The sequence below is a fragment of the Neopelma chrysocephalum genome, unplaced genomic scaffold (genome assembly GCF_003984885.1).
Source record: "Neopelma chrysocephalum unplaced genomic scaffold, ASM398488v2 Primary Assembly neopelma1_26, whole genome shotgun sequence".
NCBI classification, from domain to species: domain Eukaryota; kingdom Metazoa; phylum Chordata; class Aves; order Passeriformes; family Pipridae; genus Neopelma; species Neopelma chrysocephalum.
In genome coordinates, this window is record NW_020897695.1 from 13127112 (window position 1) to 13155039 (window position 27928).

Sequence of the window (27928 nt, forward strand, 5' to 3'; positions counted from 1 at the left end):
CACTGAGGACTAACCAAAGCTGCTGAGAACAGTCAGTATCCCTCTCACACACTCAGCTGCTGACTCACAGGTTTTTTATGACACATTAAATTATCTAACTGAAATAAAGCATCACCTCTCCCCATGGGAGACACGGGCACCACCACTGAAGATGATAATGGAAGAAGATGGATTTTCTTCTGTTAGAACCAGCTTTCATTCTGTTTTGTAGCATTTCAGCATTAGATGCAATAGACAGCCCCATCACTGTCTTTGAGTCTGCTTTTCTGGCTTTCTCAATAGTCTGTTACAGTCTATACATTTCTGTAATGCAGAAACCCACATGCTACACGGTCCAAATAAACAGCACTCACTCTTATTTAACACAAGATGCTCAGTAGATGAAATTCTGGCTGATGCCATTGAGAAGTGTTTTGATACGTTAGAGTGAGCCAAGTTCCTCTGCTGTGCTGAGCTCCTGCACTGAGAATTCACTGATTTCATTTCCCCTCCTCCCCTTCTTTAGGGAACACATGCCCCTATCCATTTGCCTCCAGAAGAAACCAAGACCATTACAGCCTGGTTCTTGGGGCTGTAATGGACTCAGACATGGATAAATTGGCAACAGACAAGCAGGAGAAACCTGGAGTTAGCAAGCTTTATCAGACTTAGTTAAATGGCCATTTGTTTATGGAGGGTATGGATATTTTGCCTTCTCTTCAGATTCCCTTATTTTGCCATGTTTCCTTGTGACCTAATAAACTTGATCTCCTCACCTGTGCTTTGAACCTGGTTAAGGAGCCTCCCTGTATCTCATGTAGGATTGGAAATGTTTTAGAGAAGGCTACAGCAAAGATCCTGGATGTAAGCCATCCTGAGCAGTCTAAGCTCCCAGGCCCTTCCACCCATATATTACCACTGAGTTGAATTGATTGAGGAGTGAGTTTGCTTTGGTCATTTCTTACAGACAGGTTTCTAGTCTCTCACTCTTCATATGTGTCAGAAGGGAGATTCCAGCCAAGTAGTCACATGCCAAGAGGAGGGCACTGCTTGGATTGCAGCTGCTTTTGGTGCTCCCCTGTTGCCCTGTAGCAGCCATGGATTGTCAAACTCTATCTCTGTGATGCATCCTCAGCTAGTTGCAACAGGTAGTTTTAAGAGTGACAAAACCAACGCATTTTGCTTAGTAACCACCTGGAATAAAATCTACACTTGAAAATGTGGGCTTGTAGCCATTTCTCAGTGAAGACAGTTGCCAAGATGAATTTGTTTCAGATAACTGAATTTTCTCATTTAAACTGCTGCTCCTTTAGACATTGGCTTACATAGTGTGAACTGATCATTTGGATTTCCTGGCTAGCTCTGCATTCCCCAAAGTGTGGAGTAGCATCAGTAGGTATTGTCATTAGCACCAACAAGGGAAGTTGCAGATTGATCTGCTGCTGTCCTTTCTAAGCTAAAGATGGGGGATGGGAATCTATAAAAACCCAAGAAGACGTTTCTGTGGACAAGCAGTAATGTGTTAGAGCCTCTGTTCCAATGCTAGAGAAAAAGTGTTTCCAGAAGGAAAAATTTGGCAAAGTACGTATACTACTAATACCTTAGGTGAGGAAGCAAAGGGCCCCATCATTTGATCTCAAGCCTGCAGTGCTGTGGGTGGAGGGGGAGTCCGTCCTCCTCGCAGGAGGTGGGCAACACCTGGAGTGGAACTGCCTACCTGTGCAGAGCAGCGCTGCAGTAAGAGGGCTGTATGTGTGAAAACACATCTTTCTGTCAAGCTGGGAATGTGCGTGTGTGTAGATTCATGGGGGGCATGATAAATTATTTCTTTTTTTACAGAGTTTTAACAGAGGAGGTTGAGTGAGGTAGCAGTGACTGGGAATTTGAGCTGAAATTCACTTCTACACAAGATTTGTGACGAGGCAGAATCAGAAGTTACCTGTTACTGCTTAACAGAAAAATGGACATAGAGCGCAGTTAATGGCTATTCAGAATTTTCTAACATACATAAAGGCAAAGGTGGAATTTGAACAATACGCTTTTTCCCTGAGAACGTCTAATAGATATTACTGTTTTTAATTCCTAGCTCTCATGCTGATGTTGCTGTTGCTTCCTTGGCATTTGAAATTCTGAGAACAGTGGGACATGAAAATATCAAGACTACCAAGTGAACCGGTTTTGACTGGCCCACCGAAATGTGCAGGTTGTGTGCACTGCTCAGCACCTTGGTCCTGCAGGAACATCTTCAGATGAGCTGAGCAGATGTAATTTAGCAAGCTGAGTTGCAGCATATGCAGGAATTTGGGAGGTTTCAGGGAGGGAAGCTGGTTCTAGGGGGTGGTTTGTTTCTTAAACCCCTGTAAGGATGAATTCTTGGTTACTACTTTACCTTGTTGGCATAACATTACGTAGCTCAAGTATCTGAGAGTTTGAAAGTGTACGTTAAATAAATAATACAGTTATTTCACAATATAAAGTCTTTCACTATTTTAAGCTGCTATTAGAAATGCTCATTTATCTTTTGGACCAGGTGACTGCCCTGGCTGTTTATCTTAGTGGGTCCCCTCATGTTTGTGACTGGCACTAGAAAATACCTTTTCATCAAGACAGACAATATTCTTCACCTCAAGCAACCAGAATCAATCCCTGTGATCACACAGAGGCTGTGTATGGATGATACATGTTACTGGGTTTTTACCCAGTAGCATGAATTTTTTGTGTGTGTGCCCCGCTCTCTCCTAGTTTCCTGCACAGCTTAAACTGCACTGGTGGAGTGTCATTCTCAGCTGCCAATGCTCCTGACTGGAGCTCTTCTTCGAAAATAGGTGCGATGATGACCCTGGCAGTTTGGCGTATCCCCATGAAAAGTTGGTACCCTAGGAATGGTCCTTTAGAGCTTGCAGATACCAGCGTGTAAAGAATTAACATCTTCGCCACACGTGCTATGAAGACCACTTCTTAATGTCTGTCAGTGCAGCAACTCCATGTTTCCACTGCACCTACCAAACACAGGTGCCTATTGGGAGTTGCTGCTACACCACCTGCTCTTGGACAGCCCAGTTATCCATAGTATGTGGAGGCAAGCAAACACCCCTGGGTAAACAGATATCACTGTGTGTGTTTTAAAGGAATTATTTTCTCATATTACTTCAAATATCACTGTGTATCTTTCATAGCTTAATGGCTGGAGTTACTAGGAACGGGGAAAAGTTCAGTGGTGGCTGTTATTTGGTGCAGTGTTTTACAGTAATGGTCATCTAGCGCGAGTGTGGCAGAGAGGAACAAAGCGTGTTACTGGGTGAGATTTTCCCCTCTGCAGCTGCAGTGCCTTTGGTCTGCAAGGGACAGGGGGAGTGCTCGGGTGTGTGCTTCCCTTCAGCTCTCATCACGCTGAGCCATGAGCCTCTGCAGCCAAGGCCCTCTCTGATCTCCTGCCGGCAAACTGCTGCCTGAGGTGCAAGTGACTGGGAGCGTTTGCTCCCGCCGAGGCTGGTGACAGCTGCACGGTGCAGATGTGCGCTCTGTGGCTTAGCCGGCACTTTCAGAACCACTTTCCCGCTTCCAGCCACACAGGTGCTGCCTCCAGAGGAGTCAGTTACACACAGGTCTTATCTCGCACAGTAACTGAAGACTGAAAACACCTGAAAATGGGTTTAAGCTCCTGAACCAGCTGACAGCTTGCACACAAAGGATCTTCATCTGACCGACCCTGTGACAGCACACTGCTGAAGGGAACTGAGGCAAGACACTGTTCTCACTTTCTGAAGCCCAGAAGTGAGCGTGGGGCTGGCAGGCCAGGCACAAAGTGTAGTTGCTAGGCTAGACCTCCCCCACGCTGAGGAACCTGCCAAAGCAAAGCAGCACCAAGTCAAGGGGAAGAATACTGCCTCAGAGGACTGCAGTAGGAAACCTCCAAGCTCCAAAGGGCAACTATTTCATAGTGGGATGAAAAAGGAAATGATTCTTGACTCCCTCCTCTGAAGTACTTAAATGATTGTACAACTCCAGGATGATTTTTAGGAGACTTGTTAACACACACAAATAAACTTTGTGATCTGAAATAATTTGACACAGAGTGAATTAAAAGTTTACTTTAATTTTGAACCATTTTATAACTGCATTTTTCTCATGAAGCATCTGTATCACAGCAGGCTACAATAACTTTGGGATAAAAGGCAACTGGTAAACTGTCCAATACAAGGTTCCAAATAAACAGTTCTTACTGGCCCCTACCCAGACATATCCCAGATAAAGTTTTTGATCAAAAACATGAAATAGATCCACCTGCTTATTTTAAGCATATTAAAAAGGAAACTAATTGGACCATTTCTATTTGTCTAGTTTTTTATACAAAAAGGCTACACAATGTTACACTTTATTCAGAATACAGTTAGAGCGATTATGAATTAGTGTTCTACACCTTTACTCAATCCTTAAAAATTAGAAACTGCTGTAGCATATTCACTATAACTTAATACTACGAGAGACTTTAAAAAAAACTAACAACAATTACTGCAAAAGGAAAGGCTACTTCCAAAGCAAGCAAGGTCAGTACCATTACAGAGATTTAAAAAAAATAATAAATTTTTAACAAGCAAGGCTAGGGTTTGATAAATTCCATCTTGCAACTCATTCTTGTGCATTCTTCGTTTCTTGAATCACTCCCAAAATCCATTTGTATTATTACTCCTCGACCAAAAAGGACCAGAACAAAAAGTTTACTTCAATTGTTCCCATAGGAAACTCAGCTTGGTTAGTGTGTCAGGCACTTTCTGAGATACTAGCCCACCCCTCGAGCCCTCTCAGCAACTCTACAGGCCAATCAATGCAAGTTCACTCAGATGATACAGCTGCAAAGAGAAAAAAGACAGGTGTCAGTGCTCCTGAGTAGTAAAGGGCTGTTCTAACACATGAAGACTGCATGAAGCCAGTGCACAAGACATTACAGTTAATTACTTCCACACTTCACGGCAGAAGTCAGTTTGGAGTGTGCTGATCAAGTGTTTCCAGAGCATTTATTCATTATTCTGGCACACTGGGACCCAATTGAGCCAATCCCTCCCTGCCAACCAAGTCCTCAGTCCAGTCAGCTGTTTTTCTCTTTTTGTTTTGTTTTTAAATTCAAGGTTGGAGCTTCTTACCTAAAGGATGATTTACAGGTCAGTATCGAACCAGGCCAACTGATTACTGTCACCTGGAGGCAGCCCATCCATAAGGTCCTGGGCATGGCCAAGATCTGGCAGACCATCAACTGGGTAGTCAGCACCAGGGTGGTGGCCACCCATTTCATGTTCCATCATAGGGTCCATACCCAAGGCATCCTGACCGTATCCGCCAGAGTGGAAAGAACGGTAGCTAGGATCTAAGAAAGTTAAAGGTGGCAGAGGGAAAAAAAGCATAATGTTAACAGATGTTAGATGCATCAGAAGCTGCAAGTATCAGTGTGTGAGGAGATTGTGTAGCCATCTAATTGTTTTCTAGTTCAGCCAAGTTCAACACAATCTGTTGCCTGCCCTTAATGGCTATTCCATTGTTTGAAACAGCCTTCCAGTATGATTCTGCAGACAAAGCACACTGCAGTCAGAAGCACGAGCAGATTCCAGCCAAGCCATTAGTCTGCACAATCGACGGTACTAAAATTCAACAAAATACTGCAGCAAAACCAGGCTCCAAGACTAGACTTGCTTCCAAAAGACTAGTCAAAAATAGCTCAGAATCCTTAGGGATAGGCTTGCATTCAAAGTCTATAGACACTTACAGACTAATGCATTCAATAACAGCTTTGGTGTTTTAAAGAAAAACTGCACTATTGGAATTGTCAAGTCCATTTGTAAAGAATGTAAAAGATTTCTGTAAACAACAGCTCAGCGGGAGCTGTTCCCACAGGACTCAGACAAGAGACACCAGTTTTGCATGTTCATACAGCTCCCATTTCAGTGCTGCCAGTGGTGTTGCAGGAACTGGTTATTTGAACTGGCAGTTCCCCATCTGCCTGTCAGTTTGCAATACCTTGCTGAAGAGTAAATTCACTCTTCACTCATTTGCAGTTCTCCTTTAAAATCTATGACTTGACTTCATCCAACTTAAGTTTAGTCAAGGGGAACGGCAGAGACCTACCATCTGGGCGGTATCCAAGAGGTTCTCCCTGGGCACCAATATCGAGTCCAAGATCTGCTGTCTACATATACACAGAAAATGACAAAACGGTTTTAGCATCAGGTCTTTCAGCCAGCACTAGTAATTCTGAGTTTAAAAAGCTGTGAAACTCATCCCAAGATCCCTTTGAGCAACTCTTCTGCAGTGAGCACTGCAGCACTGCTGTGAACATGAAATGCCTTTTTAGCTAAGCATCTGCATCTAATATAGGTATAATAAGCAACATGAAATAGCCAGATTTAGGTACAGGAATCCACAGATCACTGGAAGGAGGGAGATGGGAAGGAAAGAGATGAGGCAGGTCTGGGAACACTCCTCAGGTACATCTGCCCAACTCCTGCAAGTCAGCTGTTTGGATATTCCCAAGTCAGCAATAGAGCTTTTAAGTGTTCTGAAGGAACCTTTCCCATTTGTTCAGTTACAGAAGTAATTGCCTGTCTGCAGAGAAACTGCTTAACTCCAGCCTCAAAGAGATATTCCATTTTAGCTCCCCCCCCCCACAAATTCCTGTGGTAGATATAGATTTTAGGAAAACAGAGATGTAAGCACTGAAACAATACAAAGGGTTACTATCCCTTATGTAGTAGATACGTACAAGATAAGACAAGCTAGGCTTCTGAATCTAAAGAATCTGCAGGAAGAAACAATTAGTGAAGCCTTCCCTCTACCCCTTGCACACAGTTTGTTTTCAGTCTCAATTCACTGTGTAGTTCCTTTAAAAACGAAGAAAGGCAATGTGTGATAATCAGTCTGCAAACATATTCAAGTCTAAAAACTCAGTTCTAAGAGGACAAGTTGCATCCCCCTTTCAAGATTACTAATCCTACATTGCTGGTTTGATAGAAGCCTCACATGGTATGTTTTATATTATGCTTCCCTCATATCACTCATGTTTCTGTTTTTGCATATAGAGTTCATTAGACTTTGACAAGCAGCACAGAAAAGTACAAAGTTCTTGTATACAGCTTTGCACACTAGCACACTTTAGCACCAGCAGAGAATGGATGCTTCCTATCTGCAAGTGAAGAAGCAGCTTGAAGGCTGCTTACCACAGGTTCACTGAACCTGAACACATAGAGAGTCAAGAAGGTACAGTCACACAGCTGTGTATAAAGCTGGGCCTATATCACCGAGGGCATCTATACTTCACTACTGGAAGAAGAGAGGACATAGAACTAAGGTGCCCCCAAGGAACCATTAGCACAGAAGACACGACTCACCTCGTTCCAAGCCATTGGCTCAGTCCGGAACAGAGAGCTTGTCAATTCAACTGAAAGTCGCTTCTTATAGTCCTGTGGTTTGTCCTCAGACATTCTGAACAGCACTGCAGCTGCATATGTTGCTGTCAGAAGGACGAGCAATTTTAGCAGAGGTCAAGACTTCTAACTTCTCTAACACATGTATGAAACCTGTCTTAAAGTTCACTTACCAACACCCTCATTCCTAGAATGAAGCAGTTCTGTTAAAGGGGCAGTTGCACCTTCAGCTTCAATTGCTTCAGCTGCTTCCTTGTCTTGAGCCAGTTCACAAAGTACGCCAGCAGCTACTCTCTGGATATTCTCGATGGGAGAGTACAACAACTGCAACCAAAACACATGGGGTTCTTTAGCTCTTCTACTTGAAATGAGCTCTTCAGCACATTCTGACTTAGCAGTTCTATCCAGGACACATAAGAGCCATTTTACTTCTTTTCCTAATACATGCTGTAGTGTTGTCTTGAGCTCCTACTTACCTGCACAAATAGTGGAATGGTATTTAGACCCCTGATTACGATTCGATTATGAACGTCACGTGCAAGAATATGCAGGGCTCCAGTGCAGCCCTCGACAATTTCCTCCATACGCACACCCTCCTAGTTAGGAAAAGAAAAGGCATTTTTTGAAGTTGAGATATTGCATGCTCTCAAATGACTGGCAAAAAGCCAATCAGCCTGTTTCAACAAATCAACCAAATTTGTCCCCTGGACATACTCCTTTCCCTAACAGGGCTCATACCCACCATCTACTGCTGGTTTTCAAACCTAACATTTCTGTTACGAGTAGATCCAACCAAATTCAGTAAGTGAAGCATCTTAGTGGAACGCCTCACGGTGTTTTTTATGATGAACTTCATGTCTAATAACACCATCTCTTTTTCTTCAACCTGGATTAGCTTGGCACATACTAAGTTAGAAACAGTGCTTATCAGTAACAAAGAGGTCCCTTCCTGTCTCTGCACGAATTAACTACACTCCTGTACTTGTAGATGCTGCTTTCATTTGCCCACACTAAGACAACTTCTCCTTTGCTAATGTGTTTAATGGGATAAAAACAATCAAATTGAGACTGATCTTGCCACACTGACCTGGCACCCAAACAGGTAACAAGTATGGATCCTGCACAACTTCTCAGTACTTCTACAGCTCTAAGCACCCTTGACAATATGCAATAAGCTGTGATAGCATTCTTAAACCCATTCTTCTGAGAAGGTTGAAGCAGTTCTGGTTTCCTGGTAGAAAACTACTTGCCTTGCCAGAGTAGGCAGTACTCTGTGATCTATAGCATTCAGAATTAAATGCTCAAGAGGTTCTTAGTAAAATAAGAACCATGCTTTTGGCATTCTTGTTTATTTAAGAAAAATTTCAGGTCTGCCAAGAGAGAATTATCAGCACACAGAGAACAATGCAAATTAGAGCAAATAAGACAACAGTTCTTTAGACCAAACAATACAGGGCTGAGGGGCACTGACAAATGAAAAGTTTGAGAGACAACCTTTAGAGACGTAACATCAGTGATGGCCACTTACCACAAACTGCTGTTGTGTCCCACCCATGGAAGTGCGTCGCTGGGTGTCTTGATGTGCTCTAACCAGCAACTGCACTAGCCTTGGAATAGCACCTTGTTCACGCAGCGGGGCGTGGTTTGCAGGACAGAGAGCCAGGTTGCGGATCAGGCCAACAGTAGCCTGCGGGTAAGAAAGGGGGTGGGGAATAAAAGAGCACAATGGGTATGTGCTTGCTCTCGGTGATTCTTCTTTTAATCAGTTGATTTCAGATGCTTAAATCTCTAAGGGACAACACTAACTTGCTCAAGTGAAGCAACTTTCCCATCAGACAAATTGCATTCCCCAACACCTTGGAAACACAGTATTTTTCACATTTAAAGTAACATTTTTAAAAGCAACAGTTTTCAGTGCTGACAGCTGGTAACCATTATTTACCTTGATTAAAGGCCAGTGTGAGGGTGGGTGCAACAGTTTAACCACCACTGGGAGGCCGTAGTGGAGACGTACTGCATTCTGAGCCATCTCTGCTTCTTGGTGTCTGCTAGTGAGGTGACGGAGCGCACAAATAGCGGGTTCTGTGATGTCTTCTCTGTCCCCAGCCCGAAGAACTGTGCGCACAAGAGCCTCAATGCCTCCAACCTGGCACACCATCATCTTGTTCTTGTAATTGTTGCAGGTAAGGTTAGAAAGGATGCCAGCGGCACAAGTCACAACATTAATATCATCTGACCCTAAAAGCTGAACAAGAGTTCCCAGAAGGCCTTCCATGCCTTCCTACAAAAAAGAGAGAAGAAAAAGTTAAGTCTTTCTTCTCTTCCACTACGTTGACTTTTGCTCTTGATCTCTCAGAAGAGCCATTTACCTGCTTTGTTGCAGCATCTGACAGATTTCTCAGAGTCCAGAGACAGTTCTGGACAAGACGCTGGCTTGGATCTGTGAGGTGGAGTCCCAAAGCTTGCATCCCACCTAGAAGATGGTACAGATTTGACAGCATTACTCAGATTTGACACCATACTCTGATGCTCATCTTGTGAACAGTCACGTCCTTTTCTTCCTTAGGGTGTGAGCACATATCTCTCAAGCTTTTTTGGATCCTTCTCGTCATTAGTATTGTAATATGGCTAGGCCCTTTATCACACAGGAAAAAACCAAACCCCTAAGTCCTCTTTGTGACATTGGGCTTTTTCAATGTGTGCATGTTCCAAGGGGACCATTCTGACAACACTCAGCCACTAAAGCCACCCAGCTAACAAAACAGTAGAATTACTTACAACAGCCACCCTTTTTTACTTCTGTACATTAAAGGCCTTCAAAACTAGTTATGGACTTAAGGACCAATCCAAGTTCATTTTTTGATGCTGGCAGTTTCTGTTCTTGGTGGAATTAACTGACCTTGAAGTACTGTATAGATTTTTAAGCTCCCATGGGTACAAGGTACTTACCAGCCTCAACAATAGCTGGTTTGTTGCTGGAGCAGACTGACAACACCTTCAGCACCCTACTTGTGGTCCACAATAGTTTCTCATAAGTATAGGTCCTCATTATGTTTACTAAAGCCTGGGGTCCACCACTTGCCAGAATAATCAGCTGAAAGACAACAAAAATAACATTTATCTGTCACGTCCTACGTATATCAGCAGGTAGTAAATGTTGCTGGCTTACATCCCTCATAGTTTACAGATCCCTAGAAAGCCATTCCCATCTTCTGATATGGTCTGTAAGTTTTACAGTCTCACTATAAGACAACGACATTTCTGCAAGATAATTCCTGCATCCCTCACCTCTTGCAAGGTCAGGACTGACTGGCAAAAACCCACACGCGGCTGAAGGTTCAGAATAAGGTCAGTACACAAGAAGTGTCAGGCCACTCGCTAAAGTTTGCTCGTTTTAAATACTCCAACGGCAGAGGCACCTACCTTGCTCTCTTGATTGCCATAAGCTAAGATCTGAAGGCAGTCTGTTGTGATGGCCAAGAATTTGACATTTGTCTTGTTGAGCAAGGCCACCATTTTCTGCAGCCCACCAGCCAGACGGACAGCCATTTTGGCTCCTTCCTGATGTAACAGGAGATTGTGAAGAGTTGTAATGGCATAGAACAGCACAGAGTCCACTGGGGACCTAAAGAAGGGAAAAACCTTATGAGCACCTGCTCCTACCAGACCCAATTGTAAAGCACAAGTACTGTCTTAGTAGTCACATACCCAAGCATTTTAACCAAAGCAGGGATGCCTCCTGATTTGAAGATGGCCAGCAAACCTTCACGGTGATGTGACAGATTATGTAGTGTACCTGCAGTACAACGGGCTGTTTCCACATCGTTTGTATTCTGCATGGTACGTACAATGGCAGACACCATTTGAGGGGATCTCATAATAGCATGGCGAGACGCTTCCTTTTTGGATAACTGATGAACCATAACTGCAGCCTTGTTCACCACCACCTAACAGAAATATATGAAGAAAGCTTTTAGTTTTAAGGTTATTGAAGCCACACCACAAGCAAGCTGCACTGAGCCAAAGAAAATGCTTACCTGGTCCTCATCATTCAACAGTTTGGTCAGTTCTGGGATTGCACGAGTTGCAAGTTCAGCATCATCTTGGTAGTTTATCAAATTAACAACAGCATGTTTTAACATCTGGGATGGCTCAGCCAGGCGTTGCACATTAGTAGGATGAGCTGCATCAAACTGCGTGGATGGGATTTGCATTCCTTCATCCAGTGTTTCGGGGAACATAGCTGCACGCACTCTCTGAGCTCTAGTCATTGCATACTGGCCATCAATATCTGAAAAACAAGGTAAGTCATTACCTCAAACAAGGAATAAAAAGCTCATCTTCTAGACTGGTAATAACTGAGTGTTTGGGTTTCTGTATCATTGAACTGCATGTCTAAGCAAACCAGTGTAATAGAAAAGACCTTACCAGCAACTTGCTCCTGGGTAAATGACTGAGAGAATCCCTGCTCCCACTCATACAGCACTTGTGTTGTGTCCACATCTTCCTCTTCAGGATTTCCCTTGCCACTCAAGGAGGGAGCAGTTGTTGTGGCACCGGAATGGATACCAGAGTCCAGATATGATTGTTGCTGCCAATGACTGACTGCTGCTTTTCTGTCTGGCTCCATTGCCATATCCAGCTCCATCAAGTCAGCTGTAAGAAATCATTGTTGAACAATTAAGTTTAGTTTAATTACTCCAGCATGTGTTAATCCTACAAGAGATGACACAGATTTTAAATTAAAATAAGCTGTTATAAACTACTACCACAACCCAGCACAGCAAGTGAGACAGCAATTTGAAACTGAGGCTTTACTTCAAGCCAATGCAGACACCTAAGCCTGACAAACAGGCAGAACAATCACTGCTGTTGTGACTGTCCTGATCTACTGCTTAAAGGTTCCTTTTTCCACATACTATGATTATGTACTTGACTGTACTTAAGGGATGCAAAATGCTTACGACAACAAACTTGTCTGCAAGTTTCATTTCCAGGGTAAGGCATTAATTACTGTAGTAGACCAGACGTTATTCAATCCAAGTGACTTTGAAAAGTTAAAAGAGAGGAATAAGGAGCATGCTATATTCTAGTAACAGAAATTGTAATGCATTACATACCTTGAGTTGCCATCTTCCTTGTTATGCTCCCAGAACTCTTTCCTGCTTCCCTTCAGAGATCCTAAAAAAGAGCAAAGTTAGAACTTATTAAACATTAATCAGAGCTAGTAAGACAGTATTTCACATCAGAACACTAGAATTGCAAACTAAGACTTCCCACATCTTGCCATTTCATTACTACAGTGAGTATACTCAAATGCTAATTAGTAAACCCCCATGGACAGACACGCAAAAGAACATGATGTATCACCCAGACTTTTTCTGTCAGAATATATGTAAGATATATTCTCCTCTTAAAGCTGCAAGAGAAAGAGTTGAAGACTGACCATGACAGAGCTATTTTTTTACTCCTCTATCCTTGTGTAAGATGAAGTCCAGACATTAAATTCCACAGCTTGGACATGCCACAAAGACAAGGGCTAAATGTCACACTTCCCCATTTTCCTCAAAGACAAACTACTCTTAAGATACTAGAAAGATTGTTTGATACAGGGCTACAACATGAATTTTCAGGGAGAAAGCTGAAATGGCCATTTAAAGCAAGCTGCTATTATTTCAGTGGCACAAAGACTACCTTAATAGTTAAATTATAACTATTTAGGCACCTCTCCTCCTTTACCCCTTTTCTGTTCCACAAGAAGAAAGGTTTCTTCCTGCACAAAACTCTTCCTTGAAGTCAAAACTGAAAATTGAACCAGCCTCATTAAAAAAACAAAAAATAAAATGCTGTCCTTTAGTTACGCACACATTGAGTCACCAAACTCACTTTTATTTTTTGCACGGAAAGCCAAGATAATTGGGAGCAGGAAGCTGAAATATGATCAAATGCCCTATCAAATTTTCAGCATGCACCTCCATTTGATATCACCAAGTAGCATGGAAGTATCTGTACCATAAACCTGCAGTTGTCTCAGTTGTCTCTTCACTAACCCAGAAAGAGAAATACAAGGCTACAGCTCCACAACGGGTCACTTTTATTTCATTTGCCCTTCCCTCCCCCGCCCCAGTCCAACATAGACACAGAGCTGGTGACAGTCTATCCTGGGAGCCAGCCAAGCAGAAACATTTGTAGTAGTAAGTAGTGCAGTGAGCAAAACCATTTCTTGCAGCAATCAGCTTTCTGTGTGCCAGTTAGGTGTTAGAGCTGTGCTGATCAAACATTCCTGGATAATGAAGTAAAGGCAGGCCACTAATCTCTTTAAAGGACAGGTCTGCAGTAGTGTTTGTCAGGAGAACAAAGTCCATTTGACTCTCTATTTGTGTAAAGACAGGTTTCCCAGTTTAAGTTTCCTTCAGAAGTACAGGCCTACAGTTTTAAAGTCTCACTGAATAGGTGAGGCAACTTTGAGGAAAACTTGTATTTTCACTGTCTCTGAGCCAGTTGCAAGATACTCCAGCAGCTCCTGAGCAATCTTGCTACTTTGCTGTACAAATGCCAATGCTGTTTGTCCTGACTCTGCATTCCCACAACTTTTGACAGCAACTCTTCCCTGGCTCTTTTAAAATGGACAGTAGATCTGCATCTGCAGCAGATAAGCAGCATTAAGCTAATATAAGACATAACACAACATACAGTAAGTACTCTGTTGGGCAGTTGGAAATGCTTAGGTCCCTAAACCTGTCCTACTCCACAGCCTGGAAGAGACTAGCCAACTCAGAGGCTACTCCTCACAATCTGTATGGAAGATGTTCTGACAATACAGCCATTTTTTTTCAGTCCCTCTAGCACACTCTGTTAAAAGTTAGGGAGAAACAGTGATAAGGGGAAGGAGAGACTTAGTCATGCTGTCAGTTCTATTAATTAAAAAATTCTAATGAGTAACTAAGGTGGAGGACGTGCCTATACAAAAGCTTGATAGTTCTCTGCAGATCTTATGCATTACTTGTTCAGCCCCACTAACACCTTCCAAACAGAAAGAAGCGGAATAGCACCAACATTAAAATTTCTATCTTTGCTCCCTGTATTCCTCACAGTCAGATGTGACATTTCCAACAGAAAACTGCACAAGATCTAGCTGCTATACAGAATTCAAAGTATGCTTAGCACAAGAAAGATCTATTTTTATTGTAACCTTTCCAGTCTCCTCCCATCAGGACTATGCCAAAAAAATGAATACTAAACTAGTTTTGAAGTTGACTGGTTCATCTACCAGTATGTTAAGAGTGGCGACTACACTTAGAGATATTTAGTACCACCTGGGATTCAAATATGCAATATGGGGCTTGGGAACAACATTTATCATTTCCTTCCGCTGTTGAATTCTGCACAAATGAAGGCAAGTGGCTTACAGCAACTGCACTTTGAAATGGTTGTTTCAATTTCAGCAGCCTGAAGAGATCAGAAGAACAGCTGTACCACTAGGTAAAATCCAACAGGCCATACTAGCCACTGAACTGCAGCACTACTCCAAAATAAAGCTGAAGAACATCTACAAAATAGCAACGAAGAAGTGTTCAGAACTGCATTACCAGCCAGACATTCAGTCTTTGGAATGTTGACCCTAGATCAGCCTGCTACCTGCACCATGAAGTTCAAACATCCTAATCTGCACTACATACATCTATAACCCCTCAGCAATTCCCAGTAGCTTGTTTTTAATTATTTAGATAGAAAATTGGGTTTAACCCTAGAAGTTCAAAATAACTGCCCACCAAAAGTAGCCAGAGTAAATGTTCCGTAACTGAACACTCTCCCATCTTTCCCTTCACATTCTCTTCTAATTTTACAAGTGGATAAACTGAGTCCAGGCAAGCTGCTGACTTTGTCTTCCTGCTCGTCACTGCCAAGGTTAACCACTACACTTACAAAGGGAGCAACACCACCAGGCTGGGGACAAACATTTGTGCTGTTCATTTTCCTGACACACTGAATCAGTACATGTGAGTGAGGTGGTGCAGGACTGGAAACACAAACAAACAAAAAAAAGACTCCAATGATAATTAAGCTTTTATTCTTCAACCATGAAAAATATATCAGGTCCTTTACCCCTACTCAAATTAATTGGAGGACACACAATTAGTGACATTAGTGTCAAGGTCAGCCATACAGATGTCAACCATCAGGAAGAGATAGAAGGCCTCAGTATATTTTATAAACAAACTTTAGTGTAACAGCCAGCTACTATAAACCTCAGTGTTTTTGAAGATTAGCTGGTACTCAAAGCTCCTCCTGCCCCATGACAGTATCCCCTTGCTTAGCAAGCATCATCAGCTTTGGGTTAAATGGAGGTTGGATTTTTTTAAAGCTACGTATTAACCTACTCCTATGAAGAGCAGTGCAAGACATTGCACTAGCCTGTATTGTGTACTGTCTGTCCCAGTCTAAAAAACTGAGAAAAATGGTTCTGCAAGCTTAGAAGGCTTATGAGCTAATAATTTCAAGTTACTACAGAACACAATTCAAATTTCTTAGGTTTCAAAAGGAATGGAAGAAGTATTAGATATTTTTTCTGATTAAGTATTTCTTACTACATATTAATTTCTGATTTTGGAGAATAGTTCGAGCACATATCAAGGAAATCAACAAGCCTACAGTTCTCAAATCTGAACAATTCTTTCCATTAAGATTGATTTAAATTACACCTGACTGATGTGATAAGCACTTCCCCCCATATAGTGAAACCCTGTCACTATAAGTCAGTCTGCAAGTCTTCCATGAATCTTTTACTCAAGAGCAGCATGTCACTAAACCTTGTGTGAGAAATCCAGACTGATATATCCAATCATCACGATTTACTGAAAGGGAACACGTCTACTGACCATGTTTTTATACATCTCATCTAGGACAGGCAAAGCAACTGTATCTCTAAACTAATCACCAGTTCTGAATGACACATTTCTTACAAAGGATAAGCAGTTCCTAATCATCTTCTGACTGAAGTTCACATATTGGAAAACAGTTTTCCCTCAAGTGCTCTGAAGTTATTGCAACCATTCCCAAGGTGTTACTGGAAACATTCTCTGGGTCTGATTTTATAACTGGTCTTCGTTTCAGGCAGCTGCCTGACAGTGATGTTACCTGTGTATCTGCCTTGCAAAAGTCTGTAGCCAAAATACACAGGCAACATCAGTTCACAACTAATAACACCATAGAAATGAGTGCTGTAGTTATCTGAGCAGAAGACCCAAGTCCTTATATTTCACTCTTAATGCAGCAGAAGCTTCCTACTAACCTTAGTTTTCAAGTGGAACATTTGGGAAATACATCCAATTAAGGACTGGTTTTAGGTCTTTTTAATCTTATCCTGGAAGTTGTTAGCCTGTTTTAGAAAACAGGGGGATGGAGAATCATCCAAGTAAGACAATATGACAGTGGAAATATCAGCTTTCATGGTAGAGAAGCACTTTTAGGCATGAGTGGTGGACCTGTCTCCGTAATAATTTTTGGTCTAACCCATCCCACTCTACAAACATCTTGCAACAAATAAACCTACTTCTACCCCTTGTAGGTCTTATGAAGACGTGCTCTAATCTGTTGTAAACTTATTATTCCTTATCCAAATGGGGATAAAGTCCTCTTTTCCCCTATCCAAGATACAAATCCTCAAAGTTTTGAGTATCTGGTTTCCATTGAGCCCCGGGTTAAAGTATTTTTTGGAGGCCCTTCACGTATCAGATGCTTCTGTAAGACTGATAAGAAGTCCTGGAAGTACAGTTTTGGTGTTGTGTGTTTTAAGGAACTTTAGAAGCTTGCTGTAGGCATTACAGCCTGTGTTTACATTTATTTTCTACACAATGAACAGAAGATACTTTATTTGAAAACAGCAACAGATAACACGCTTGAGTTTCACTCTGAACACCTGCATTTTAAAAAAAAAGTATTTTTCTTGTACAAAGGTATCATACAGGATTGAATACAAGTTTTCCTTAATTACATTTCCATATCAAGAAAAAACAATACTGAAGACCACTCATATTCTGTCTCAAGTATTAGCATTTGCAGTCCTCAGCCACCTTGTCCACTCTAAAATGAATAGCTATATGCAGTGTGTGCAGATTATTTTGCAATTAGCCATATGCAATTGATGGCTAATTGATTATTGTGAAATTAGATCCCCTCCAATGGTAACTTCTGCACACCAGTGCTTTAAGGACCTGGATGGACGAAAGCTACTATGAAACTCATTGAAAACTGGCTCTCAAATGATATTTTAGGGCTGCAAATTATTGTATTAAACAAATCCGTGTACTACTTGGATATTTGTAGATAGCAAAGTTAGGATTTACCCTGTTATCTATACCAGAAATCAGAATATAAAATTTCATGTATTTCATAGTACTGTCAGACTTCCTTCTGCTTTTTAACACTGGGTAGAAACATATTCAGATGGCTTATGACAAGATATTTTAAGTAAATGGAAGTAACTTACACAGTATGTAACATCAAAAGGAAACAAGTCACACCATGCAGCCTTTTTCCTGTAAAACAAAAAACCCCACCATGGGTCTTCAGAGCTTTAAAACTTTTCTGCCTTCTTTTGGGTTATGTGGTAGAAACACTGATCTGTAGCCTTCACTTCCACCTCAAAAGAAATGCCATGGCAAGAGATAAAGCAGTATTACTATATTCAAGTGTTGTGCCAAGATGCAGCAACTTCAACTATTTCAGTAGTTCCATTGAAAACTAAGAGCTACCAATAATCTTGACCTGAATGCAACACCACATGCCCACACTGAAATCAATCTTACTGATCCTGGACTGCAAGAGAACACACTCATTTATAAATTTTAAACTCAGGATAGAATTGTCTAGTCATTTCCTCAAGCAATATTTGCTTAGTTAGCATCATTCCCTCCAACTAATAAGCTACTCTTAGTGTTCTTCTTCACTCCAGCAATAAACTCAGAATCCTGTGTAATCCACCCAGTTCAAACTTATCCAAGCTAGAGTGTTTCAGACGATGCATTCTACTGATGCCTGAAGAAAGTTAGAAGATGCCTTGCAAACAGCAATACATTCTGTTTTAAATTTAGCTAATCAGATCACAGTAAGTTTGACTCTGAACCCAGAATATATAACAGTGTTGAGTTGGTCTTTAAATTCTCTTATTAGTAACGCTTGAAAGTCTAAGATCTGTTTCTCCTATCAAGTATAATGAAATTAAGAAATCTGAATGGTATATGCTTTACTGACCTCAAAGGTTAAAAGGTTCCAACTTCCTAGCTTTAAATTTCCTCAATACATGCAGAAAGAGGCAACCAACTAGCCCAGATAACCCACAGGTTTAAAGTGGAAGAGGGGTATTTGACAGCACACACACAGATCTGCCAACACTCACTGCAAGTTACCTCTGTTTCAGCCACTGTTCTTTGCTGCTTCGTTTCCACTTCATTATTTCTTTTTTCCTTCAGGCATCCCAGTTTGCTATTACATCAATTGTTCTGGCTTTTCAGCCTTTGTCTTCTGCCTTAGAAATTATCTAAAAATTCCTTCCCATAACAAAGGCAAAAGAACATCCTACACTAGTCTTTTTTTAAGAGTTCATTTGATGCTACAGCACAAAATAAAGTGTTATGACTGTCTATTTTCAGTCACCTCAGCAATCTAAGACCAATTAAAAGCACAGAGTAGAGTTTCTATTCACATGCTCATTAGCTAAAACAAACAGCATGTAAATATTTCTGTTCTTGCTAGACTTCTTCAAGTTGATTACAACTGCTTGATGGAACTGAAATGCAGGCATTTGGAAGTTTTGACTAGACTTGAAACACTGAGTTAGCTGTATTGTAAAAAGAACTCATTCCTCAAAAACGTTTAGTGAAGGAAAGACTCAGGTTACAAGTTCCAAAACTCCAGCTTGTTTTTGAATCTATTCAGTCTCCAGCACGTGATAGAGGAGGGAAAGGGGCCACAAGAACTTTACAACAAACCTGTAAGATTCCATTCTCTCACACTTCACCTTCACTAGAAGTGGAGCACTACAGAGTGTTCTGATACCACAGGACACTCACCTGCTTTACCTTCCCCTTTCTCCTAAAAGAGAAAGCAGGCTAGTAAAGAATCACACTTCCTAGTCAGCTTGCCAAAGGTTCAACTGTGACAACTCTTAAGCTTTAAGTGCAGTTGAGATTATAACAGATTATAACATGTGGCAACAGCCACATTTTCTTTTGCTCACCCAAAGTACAGAAAGCCACCCAGAACACAGACAGTTTTAATCAATCACTGAAATGCAACTTTCCACCGACAGTTCAGGTGACAGAAGGTCGGAGATTTCCCCGCCAGATGGGTATCTTTCAGGTGCAGCATTGCCTGTCCCTGTAACACAGCACTCTGAGCAACTAACACAGCATTAGGCACTAACAGCTTGTGCAATTCATCAGGGTCTTCACAGCTACTAAGGTTTAAGCACACTTTTAAAAACAGCGCATTAGAAGTTTCAATGAAGCAACAGTTAACATTGGTCTGAGAGCCACTGCCAGCCGACAAATACGTGAAGTAACTAATGCAGAAAATGATGAGAACCTGAAAGAGAATTCAGAACAAGCACATGAGGGAAGTTACTGAAATAAAGTTCTTCTGGGCACCATTCTGCACAGTCATTCTAAGAGAAGAACTTTCAAACTGCAGAACCTGCCAGGATGCCTCCCCAGAAACGAAGCTGGCAATATCACAAAGGTTCTCTGATACCTTTGATACACAGTACTTCACTCTTTAACACAAACATGTTAAGAGCAACTTTAGTAGAAGTTACAGACCGACAGGACGCGTAGATATGTCAAAAGGGACTTGGTAGCAGCTACCTACCACCATAATTTCTTACAACTATCAGTGGTGACCCATAGAATTTTTTTTGATGCTGCCAGAGGCACATGGCTGGGCATCCTATGCAATGTAAAGACAGCACCTTTTCACATAGTCCTACACCCTTGCTTAAAACCATACTTACACTGCAGTAACTGAAATATCACAGCACCGGAGCGTGTCACTTCAGAAACTGAAGTGTTTGGATCCACAGCACAATTATTTTGCCCTTTACCTAGAGAAGCAAGAGGTCTGTCAACACAGTCCTTTATATTCAGAATCATGGGCAACTATACCAGCAGTCTCTAACAAGATCTGCAAGCAAAACACTTTCTGCACTGGGTATTTATTTGTCCTCTATAGAAATTACTGGTTGTTTCTATGTGCTCAAGTTGACAAATTATCAGGTCATGTTCAAAAGTAATGATTTAAGAAAGCTTTTCATTGGCAAGTGTACTGCAACACTAGCAAAAACTTTCACTTTATTACTAGGTAAAATTGACTCCAAGTACCTAAGTATCCTTTTGACTGACCAAGAGGAGCTGATAATAATCTTAAATGTGTGATGTGAAAACTGCTTCAACTACAAATCAGGCATTATACATCCAGCTTGAGAACAAAAGTAATGAACTTGTACACATAATGTACATATAATCTTTTGACAGCAGTTGATATGAGAGTTTCAAGTTTATGAACTTGCATTAAGTTCATATCAAGATTATCAACCCAATTACTCTCATGTCTTAATTGTTTTGACCAACTAAGCACCACAAAAACAAGCAAAGTAACCTCAAAACAGTTATTAAGCCACTTCTGTTCAGCAGTGGATTTGAGATCTTTTGGTTATTGGCACACATTTTCAGTTAGCGTTTCATGCAGCATTCACTAGGTTTGAGTATTTTCATGGCTGCGCAAAACAGTTTTGTTATCACAGCCTAGACAGTTCCCACCTTTCATTTGCAGAGCACGGTTAGGTATCTACATCGTGTGCTTCTGTTCGTCTTGTTTAGGGGTGAGCCAGTGTTTCTAAGGTTTAGTTTGCCAGCAGGGTTCACTTAATAAATTTGCACTGATTTACAGCTTTTGGTTCATGTGCCCATACTTAGCACTGCCTGTAGCAGAGGTAGCAGTAACCAGGATCCATATTCATTTTTTTATTCTTACCTAGCCACATACAAAAAGAAAAAAAGCTGCCAACACGACCATTTAGAGGCAACCAATGATAATTTGGACAAGTATTATGCCATATGTCATTTAACACTAATAAAGTTCTGCAACAAACCACTGTGAGCCCTTAAAGTTTCTACACCCACATAGATTTGAGCGTCAAAAAGACACTTAATGGTTCTGCAGTGATTTACCATGATCATGTACATCACTAACAAGGTTGTTAGTTGCTTGACAGTCACCGTGTTACAGAAGTATTTTTCCCTCCTGTTTGAGAAGAACTTAAAATGTCCATTTCCACTCTAACACAGCAACAATTTAGCAAAACAATCTCCCTTCCAAACCAGGAAGTATCTACCCATAATCTAATTTCTTCTTAGGCTGCAACCACGTAGACAGCCCTGAACATGGATGTTAAATATTAATCTCCCCGGTTTAAGAAACCAGAGTGATTAGTCATAATTGCACTGACACTAATGAAATACTTATGAATCTGGAAGTGGTTGTCTTTGCTTGTCTATCAGAATAACTATGTATTTACAACAGGCACACCAACACTCCAGAAAGTACTGTTTGAACAACAAACATGCTAATGAAGTCTGACACTAAAAGATGTTTCTTCAACTCGCTTTTAATTAAGGCAAACTGACTGTATTTATCAGCACCTTTAGGATGTTAAGATTTCTGGCCACTGGAGGGCACCTGAATTTTTGCCAGGACAATACAGAACTACTTGCTACAGTTGCTGCAGAGTTGGCAAACTTCTCCAATTTATACAAGTCTATTTAGCGCAGTAAGTCAGCCTAGAAATGCTGGTTCCAGCAAATACACTTACAGTGCACACTGTGCGTTTGCCAACTCCAGCAAAATCCAGCTAGCTCATACTATTTTTTAAAAGCAGCAATGTAGAATACTGGATTAACTCTTTCAACCTTTAAGTGAACTAAGTCACTCCTCAAACAAGGCTCCAGAGTTGATTTAGTGTTAAGCAACAGAACAGGCACTTCACTTCTGCAATACTAATCCTGCCAGTGTACATTGTTTCCTAAAGCAGCTTGGAACATGAACAAAAAGTTCTTCTGTAAAGCAACATTTGCACCCCTACTTCCCAAGGCAACAGAAGTACAGGATGCATTTGCTTTCACATCAAACCAAAGTTAACAGATTCATGAGGGTAGGTAGAGCTACAGGTATGTTTCACCTGTTCACCTCATCAATTTGGTGTTCCACACAGACAGAAATGCCAGAAAAAGACTTCCATTAGTTCTCTCCCTTGCACTTGAAGTTATCTGTCAGTGCCAGAAAAAACAAACAAACAAACACAACAAAAACAAACCTCAACTTTTCTGGCACCTTTCTTCTTATGAGAGGCAACACAGGCTACACAATGCCAGCATATTTTAATGACATTAACCTCTTGAGCTAGTCTGATCAGACTACAGCAAGTTTTACCTGGGAATCAAGTGCCAGAAATGGATATTAAAAGTTAACCATTGCCAGGCTGCCTTATGTTGGCAAGTTGGTGCATAACCAATTCAGTTGGTGCATAAAAATCAAAGCACTCCAAGACAAGATTCCAATGCTTAACTGGAAAATCAGCAATGCTGCCCTGCTCATGTGACCAGGATAATAATTTTATCTGAAGAGACAAGAAGAGTCACATACAATATTTACTGCCAAGGAGTTTGCCATTTCTAGGCTCCCACTCAATCACCCAGCAAAGCACTGGGCTTGGGGCTTGCAAGCACATGTTGTGAGGACCCAAGAGCAAGTCACAACTGCTTGCACAGTTTCTCACAAGGTTTTATCAGGCTTCACCAAGTATGATGTGCAAGATAAGTAAGGTCAGTCCTGATTTTCCTGCCACGGTATGCAGGCTACCAGAGTCACAGAACAAGTTTTGCTGCAGGCAACTGCATGATCACCATAATCCCTGCATTACCAGCTTTAACTATGAATTAACATAAGTGATTTTGATTACTGCTGTATTTGCACACTAGTCTGCCTACTAGACAATATTTTGCGGAAACATCCTTATCCAGGAGTTTCAGACCACACATTCAGACTTCAGTTTCTCAGACAGAAGCTTACAATAGCCATGTTTCCTGTCCCATTCTTGCCACTTCCCTTTCTACCCCTTTAAAGTACTGCAAAATTGGTTTAGAAGGCTGCTAGTACTGACTGGTTGTCTTAACATCCCCAAAACCTCAAGTTTAACTTTTCAGGACACAGTAATCCAGAAGGTTGATTTAGATGTAAAGTCACGAAAGACAAGACATCTCTTTCACAAAGAAATCGTATGTCTGACAGGCAACCAGGTTTCATGGCCAAGGTTTGATAAGCCAGTTATTGACACACCACTTAGTCATAGCAAAATGCTGGTGTCTGTAGTAAACTATATACCATGCAGAGAGCCCAGTCTATTTGTAACTTAGGCTAGAAAAAGGAAGGTTGGGTTAATAAGGCTGTAACACAACATTTGAAGAACTAACTTTTCTACACTTTACTTTGTATTAAATCCTTGTTTTAGGAAGTTTGACATTATCCTTTCCAACATACTTTTACTTATTTCTCTCCTAGATCCTTTGAAATGATCAGCCATGCAGACCAACATGAACATTCCTACCCATATTAGTTTATACCTAAACAGAAAATATCTGCACTAACAGACAAACAAAATGTTATTTCTCTAGAACAACCCCAGAACAAGACACACAATATGATTTTGTACTGAATGGTTGAATTTACAGAGCCTTAAACTCTTGCCTGAATACCTAAGTAGCCTCATTTGCAACCATACCGGCCATTAGACAATCCACACAGTAGCCACATACCTGCAGCTGTCAGCACCTTCTTATTAAAAGTGCAAGATGAACATTAGGTTCCTGGACTGTAACTGAAATTCACAAAATAAGTTTGCTCAATACACACCACTAAGTTTTGGCCCTCGTGCTTTTCTTAAAGCCTTGCAATAGTACCTTTTTGTCATTCAGAAGCAAAATCCTAATTGGCAAGTTGCTCTCTGGTGTGTCTGAGCTTAGTATCAAGAAAATCTCGGTACTCTTTCAGGTAGTTTTCTCGTCTTTGCCTTTACTATAGTCTCAGCACATAAAGATCCTGTTTTACTAAAACCCCTCCTTGATTTCCGTCCGTCGACCTCAGCATACCAGCCCAGCCTCTTTCCATTCACCACTCGCATACTTTGGGGGATGGGAGGACCACAGATGTCTGGAATATACAGTGTCAGAACAATGGCTGCACCATGAGAAAGAGATCAAGAAGTAGCTGATTACAAAGAGCAACACTGCTATTCCTAAAGTCACAAGTTGCCCGTGGTACCTTCCCAGATTGTCCTTTCCTCCCAAAAGGGAGAATCTTCAGAGGAGGGTTTTGTTTTATTTTTTTTTAAGAGAATCGAGAAGCAGCAGCCCAAAGTCCTATGTCAAGTTTTAGCTAGGGGAGAATTCCAGGCTTTGCTAAATTTAAGAAAAAACTCGCCGTTCCAGGAGCTACTAATCATGCACAAAAGAGAGACGAACTCAGCTTTTTTTGTTGTTTTTTTGGGGGGAAAACAAAACAAACCCAACAAACACATCTGGAGCCCACTATTCCTCGAGAAATCAGAAATAAGTGCCCTAGATAGTACTAGGAGTAACGCAAGTTGATCCAAACACCTCAGGAGTGGGTTAATTTGGGAGGCTGGAGCCGCCATGGTCCCCCCAGCCGGGCACGGGAAGCAGCAGGCGCTTCCCCTCGCAGCGTGCGAGCCCCCACACCGCCCAAATCCCAGGATCCCAAGTCGCTCGCTACGAGACTTTGGTAACGTGGGTGTTAAAAAACTTAATTTGATTGCTCCCAGCTCCGGGGAAGCTTCATTTCAGTGACACCCAGAAGCAGCAGCATAACCTCTCCAGCAAATATGCAATGCCACTAAGAGCGAAACCCCACAAGGCAGTAGATTAGTTATCTCCCGCTGACTGCAGTGACCGTGATTAATTATATTTGGTACAAATAAACCCGTACCCTGCTCTCTTCCCCCTCCTATCGCCAAAGGGGATCTGCAGCCCACCGGCGAGTTAGTACTCCCCTAAAAAAAAAAATTAACAAGGGGGGGGACACCTTTAAAACAATAATAATAATAAAAAAAAGGGGGTCATTAAAGTACTCCGGGCTCTACTGCAAAAGCAGGAGAGAGCAGAGACCCGGGAGCAGCAACTCGCCTTCTCCCGCAGCCCCGAGGAGCCACCCCCTCGCCCCAGGACGAGCTTCCCAAGAGACACCTCGGGAGCTGCAGCTGCCGCTCCTGCAACCACGCAGCTGTCCGGACCTCCCGAAACCAAGAGCTCTTCCTGCCCCCCACCTCCTCTCTCCCACCCCCGCTCCCACTCAGGCAGCGTCCCCCGCTCCCTCCCTCCCTCCCACCCAGCCCCGTCCTTCCCGCCGGGCACACTCTGGACCCCCGCCCACGGCCGCGGGACCGAGGGTGGGGGCCCGGCCCGGGCTCGCCCCAAGTTCCCGCCGGAGAAAGCGGCACTACCGTTGGAGGAAGGGAGAGCGCAGGGTCCCCCGGGCTCCGGCGGCTGCTGCTGCCCGGACGATCCCGGTCCGGTCCGTCTTTCCTTCCTTGTCCCCCCGCCGCCGCTATCTTCTCCTCCTCCTCGCTCGGTCCCGGCGGTGCCCCGGCCGCTGCCTCCCGGGTGGCGGCCGTGCGGGGCAGCGGTGTTTGTGTTCCCCGAGCGCCGCCGCCGCTGCTCCCAGCGCCGAACCGAGCGAGAGGCTTAAAATGGCGTCGCTCACAAGGAGGTTCTTATAGCGAGCGCCGGATCCGGCTGTGTATCCTGCCGCCGCGGCCGGGCCCCGCGCGCGGTATTCCACAGGCTCCCGGCGCTCAGGGCGGGCAGAGGGAGGAGGCGAAATAGTGCCCGGCTCCCAGGGCGGAGGGAGACGTGGAGCGGGGAAGCGGCCTAACCGGGGGAAGGCCGGGATGGGCTGGGCTGCCCCGGGCGGGTGGAGCACGGAGCTGACACCTTATGTTGGAGGTGGGGAAGAGAGATCCGAGTTCCCGGCTTGGGAGCGAAGTTGCTGCCCCGAGGGGTGTAGAGGCGGCGAGGGAGGGGAGGGAATGCAGCTGAGGGGATCATTCCGGGGTCCCGCTTTGAGAAGGGAAGGGGAAGGATGCGAAAGGCGACCGTGACTGTTTCTTCTGCCCCCCGCACCACCCCTTCCCCCGCATTTAATTTGGCTTTTCGTTGCCTGAGAGTTTTAATTTTTTTCCTTTTTTATTTTTCTTTCCTTTTTTTTTTTTTTTCCCAAAGGCACAGCAACAACTGTAGCGAAATTCCGTCCTCCCAAACGCCCCGTCGCCAAGTCCGGGAGACTCTTGGGCTGTTGTGGAAAATCGTCCCTGGCACTGGGACGGGGCAGCCGCCGAGCCCAGCCCATGGCTCATTCCGGCCCATGGCTCATCCCGGAGCCCCGGGGAGCCCGGGAAGGTGGCGGCGGGCCCCACTCACGTCGGCGGAAACGCGCTCCCGCTCTGCCCTTGTAAATATTTGTCAGGAAGCAGTTGCCAAAGAAAGTATCTCGTTATAAAATTTTTTTTTTTTTAATGGGAGAAGCGAGCCCCCCCCCCCCCCCCCCCCCCAACACCTCCTCCTCCTCCCCGCCCGCCTCTCGCCTCTTTGGCGAGTCGTAAAAAACAGGAAAATACGAATTGCACAAGGTTTTTTTCGCGGCATGCAGAGCCTGTGAAGGCACGTCTGTGGCGGCCTCTGCTCGGCGTGCACGGGCTTGCACAGCGAAGTGTTTTACAGACTTTTTGCGTGTACCGTCTTGCACTGGAAAAGTCTGTGTTTAATATACCGGGAGGGGGGGAAATTCACACCTCCCTCCACATGAAACAAGGACCGTATATACTAACGTGGCTATGGAAAACATCCGTTGCTAGTAAAAGATGGATATTATTCTCCTCCCTCTCCCCCCCGCAGTATAAATTTGCTTTGGCACGAGCTGATGTTGGGGGTTGAATCTTTAGTTTGCTTCGTGTAGCTTCTCGCCCCCGTCAGACTCCAGTTCCTGCGGCTCTTGCAGCGGGGAGATGTGCAGTTCACAGAGGGGCTACCTTTATACCTGTTTTTTTCCACTGATAATCCTGTTTTAAACATGCTTCGAGTTTCTACTTAGGGAGTTGCATTTAAAGATTTGGTTTTTCTCTGTTGATTTGTTCAGTCACATGTAGTGTTAGACTAAAGGAACCTCTTTCACAGAGCTACTTGATTTTCACATAAACTGCTTTCTCTTGAACTTGGAGCTTTTTAAAACAGGGGGTTTCTCCTGAGCTGGGGGTTTTGTGGGGGAGTAATGTAAGACTTGCTGCCCACAAAAGACACCCCAGCCCTCACAGGTGGAACTGGCATGGGTAGCAGGGGGCCACAATCCAGTGGTACAAGTGCAGGGGAGGGGTCCCAAGAATGTGGTTTAGCTGTCACTACTAATACGGCACTGGG

General features: G+C 43.0%; 2 protein-coding genes across 9 annotated transcripts in view; one reads left to right on the forward strand and one right to left on the reverse strand.

Annotated features, from left to right (window-relative positions):
• ULK4 (unc-51 like kinase 4) overlaps positions 1-2451 on the forward strand; it is a 229890-nt gene extending 227439 nt beyond the window's left edge. For 3 of the 5 annotated variants that reach the window (XM_027675601.1, XM_027675603.1, XM_027675602.1), the window contains exon 37: positions 2066-2451. In XM_027675601.1, coding sequence (XP_027531402.1) covers positions 2066-2150 — 85 coding nt within the window. In that variant the 3' untranslated portion in view covers positions 2151-2451. Of the gene's footprint in view, positions 1-505; positions 677-2065 lie in introns of all 5 variants that reach the window. The other 2 variants (XR_003533025.1, XR_003533023.1) reach the window with 1 other exon arrangement.
• Positions 2452-4055: 1604 nt separating this feature from the next.
• Positions 4056-27091, reverse strand: CTNNB1 (catenin beta 1). Of its 4 annotated transcripts, none has more exons than XM_027675606.1 (17): positions 27072-27091; positions 25960-26079; positions 12512-12572; positions 11820-12047; positions 11429-11682; positions 11100-11338; positions 10815-11016; positions 10341-10485; positions 9761-9864; positions 9334-9672; positions 8920-9078; positions 7868-7987; positions 7565-7715; positions 7356-7477; positions 6097-6157; positions 5121-5341; positions 4056-4829 (listed from the first exon to the last, which is right to left on the reverse strand). In XM_027675606.1, the coding sequence occupies exons 3-16, from the start codon at positions 12522-12524 to the stop codon at positions 5133-5135; spliced, it is 2346 nt and encodes a 781-aa protein (XP_027531407.1). In that variant the 5' UTR covers positions 12525-12572; positions 25960-26079; positions 27072-27091; the 3' UTR covers positions 4056-4829; positions 5121-5132. The 4 variants fall into 4 exon arrangements, with proteins under 4 accessions (XP_027531407.1, XP_027531408.1, XP_027531406.1 ...); XM_027675607.1 differs by lacking the exon at positions 27072-27091 and adding an exon at positions 25446-25509 and having other exon boundaries at positions 25960-26195; XM_027675605.1 differs by lacking the exon at positions 27072-27091 and having other exon boundaries at positions 25960-26195.
• Between the last annotated feature and the right edge of the window lie 837 nt (positions 27092-27928).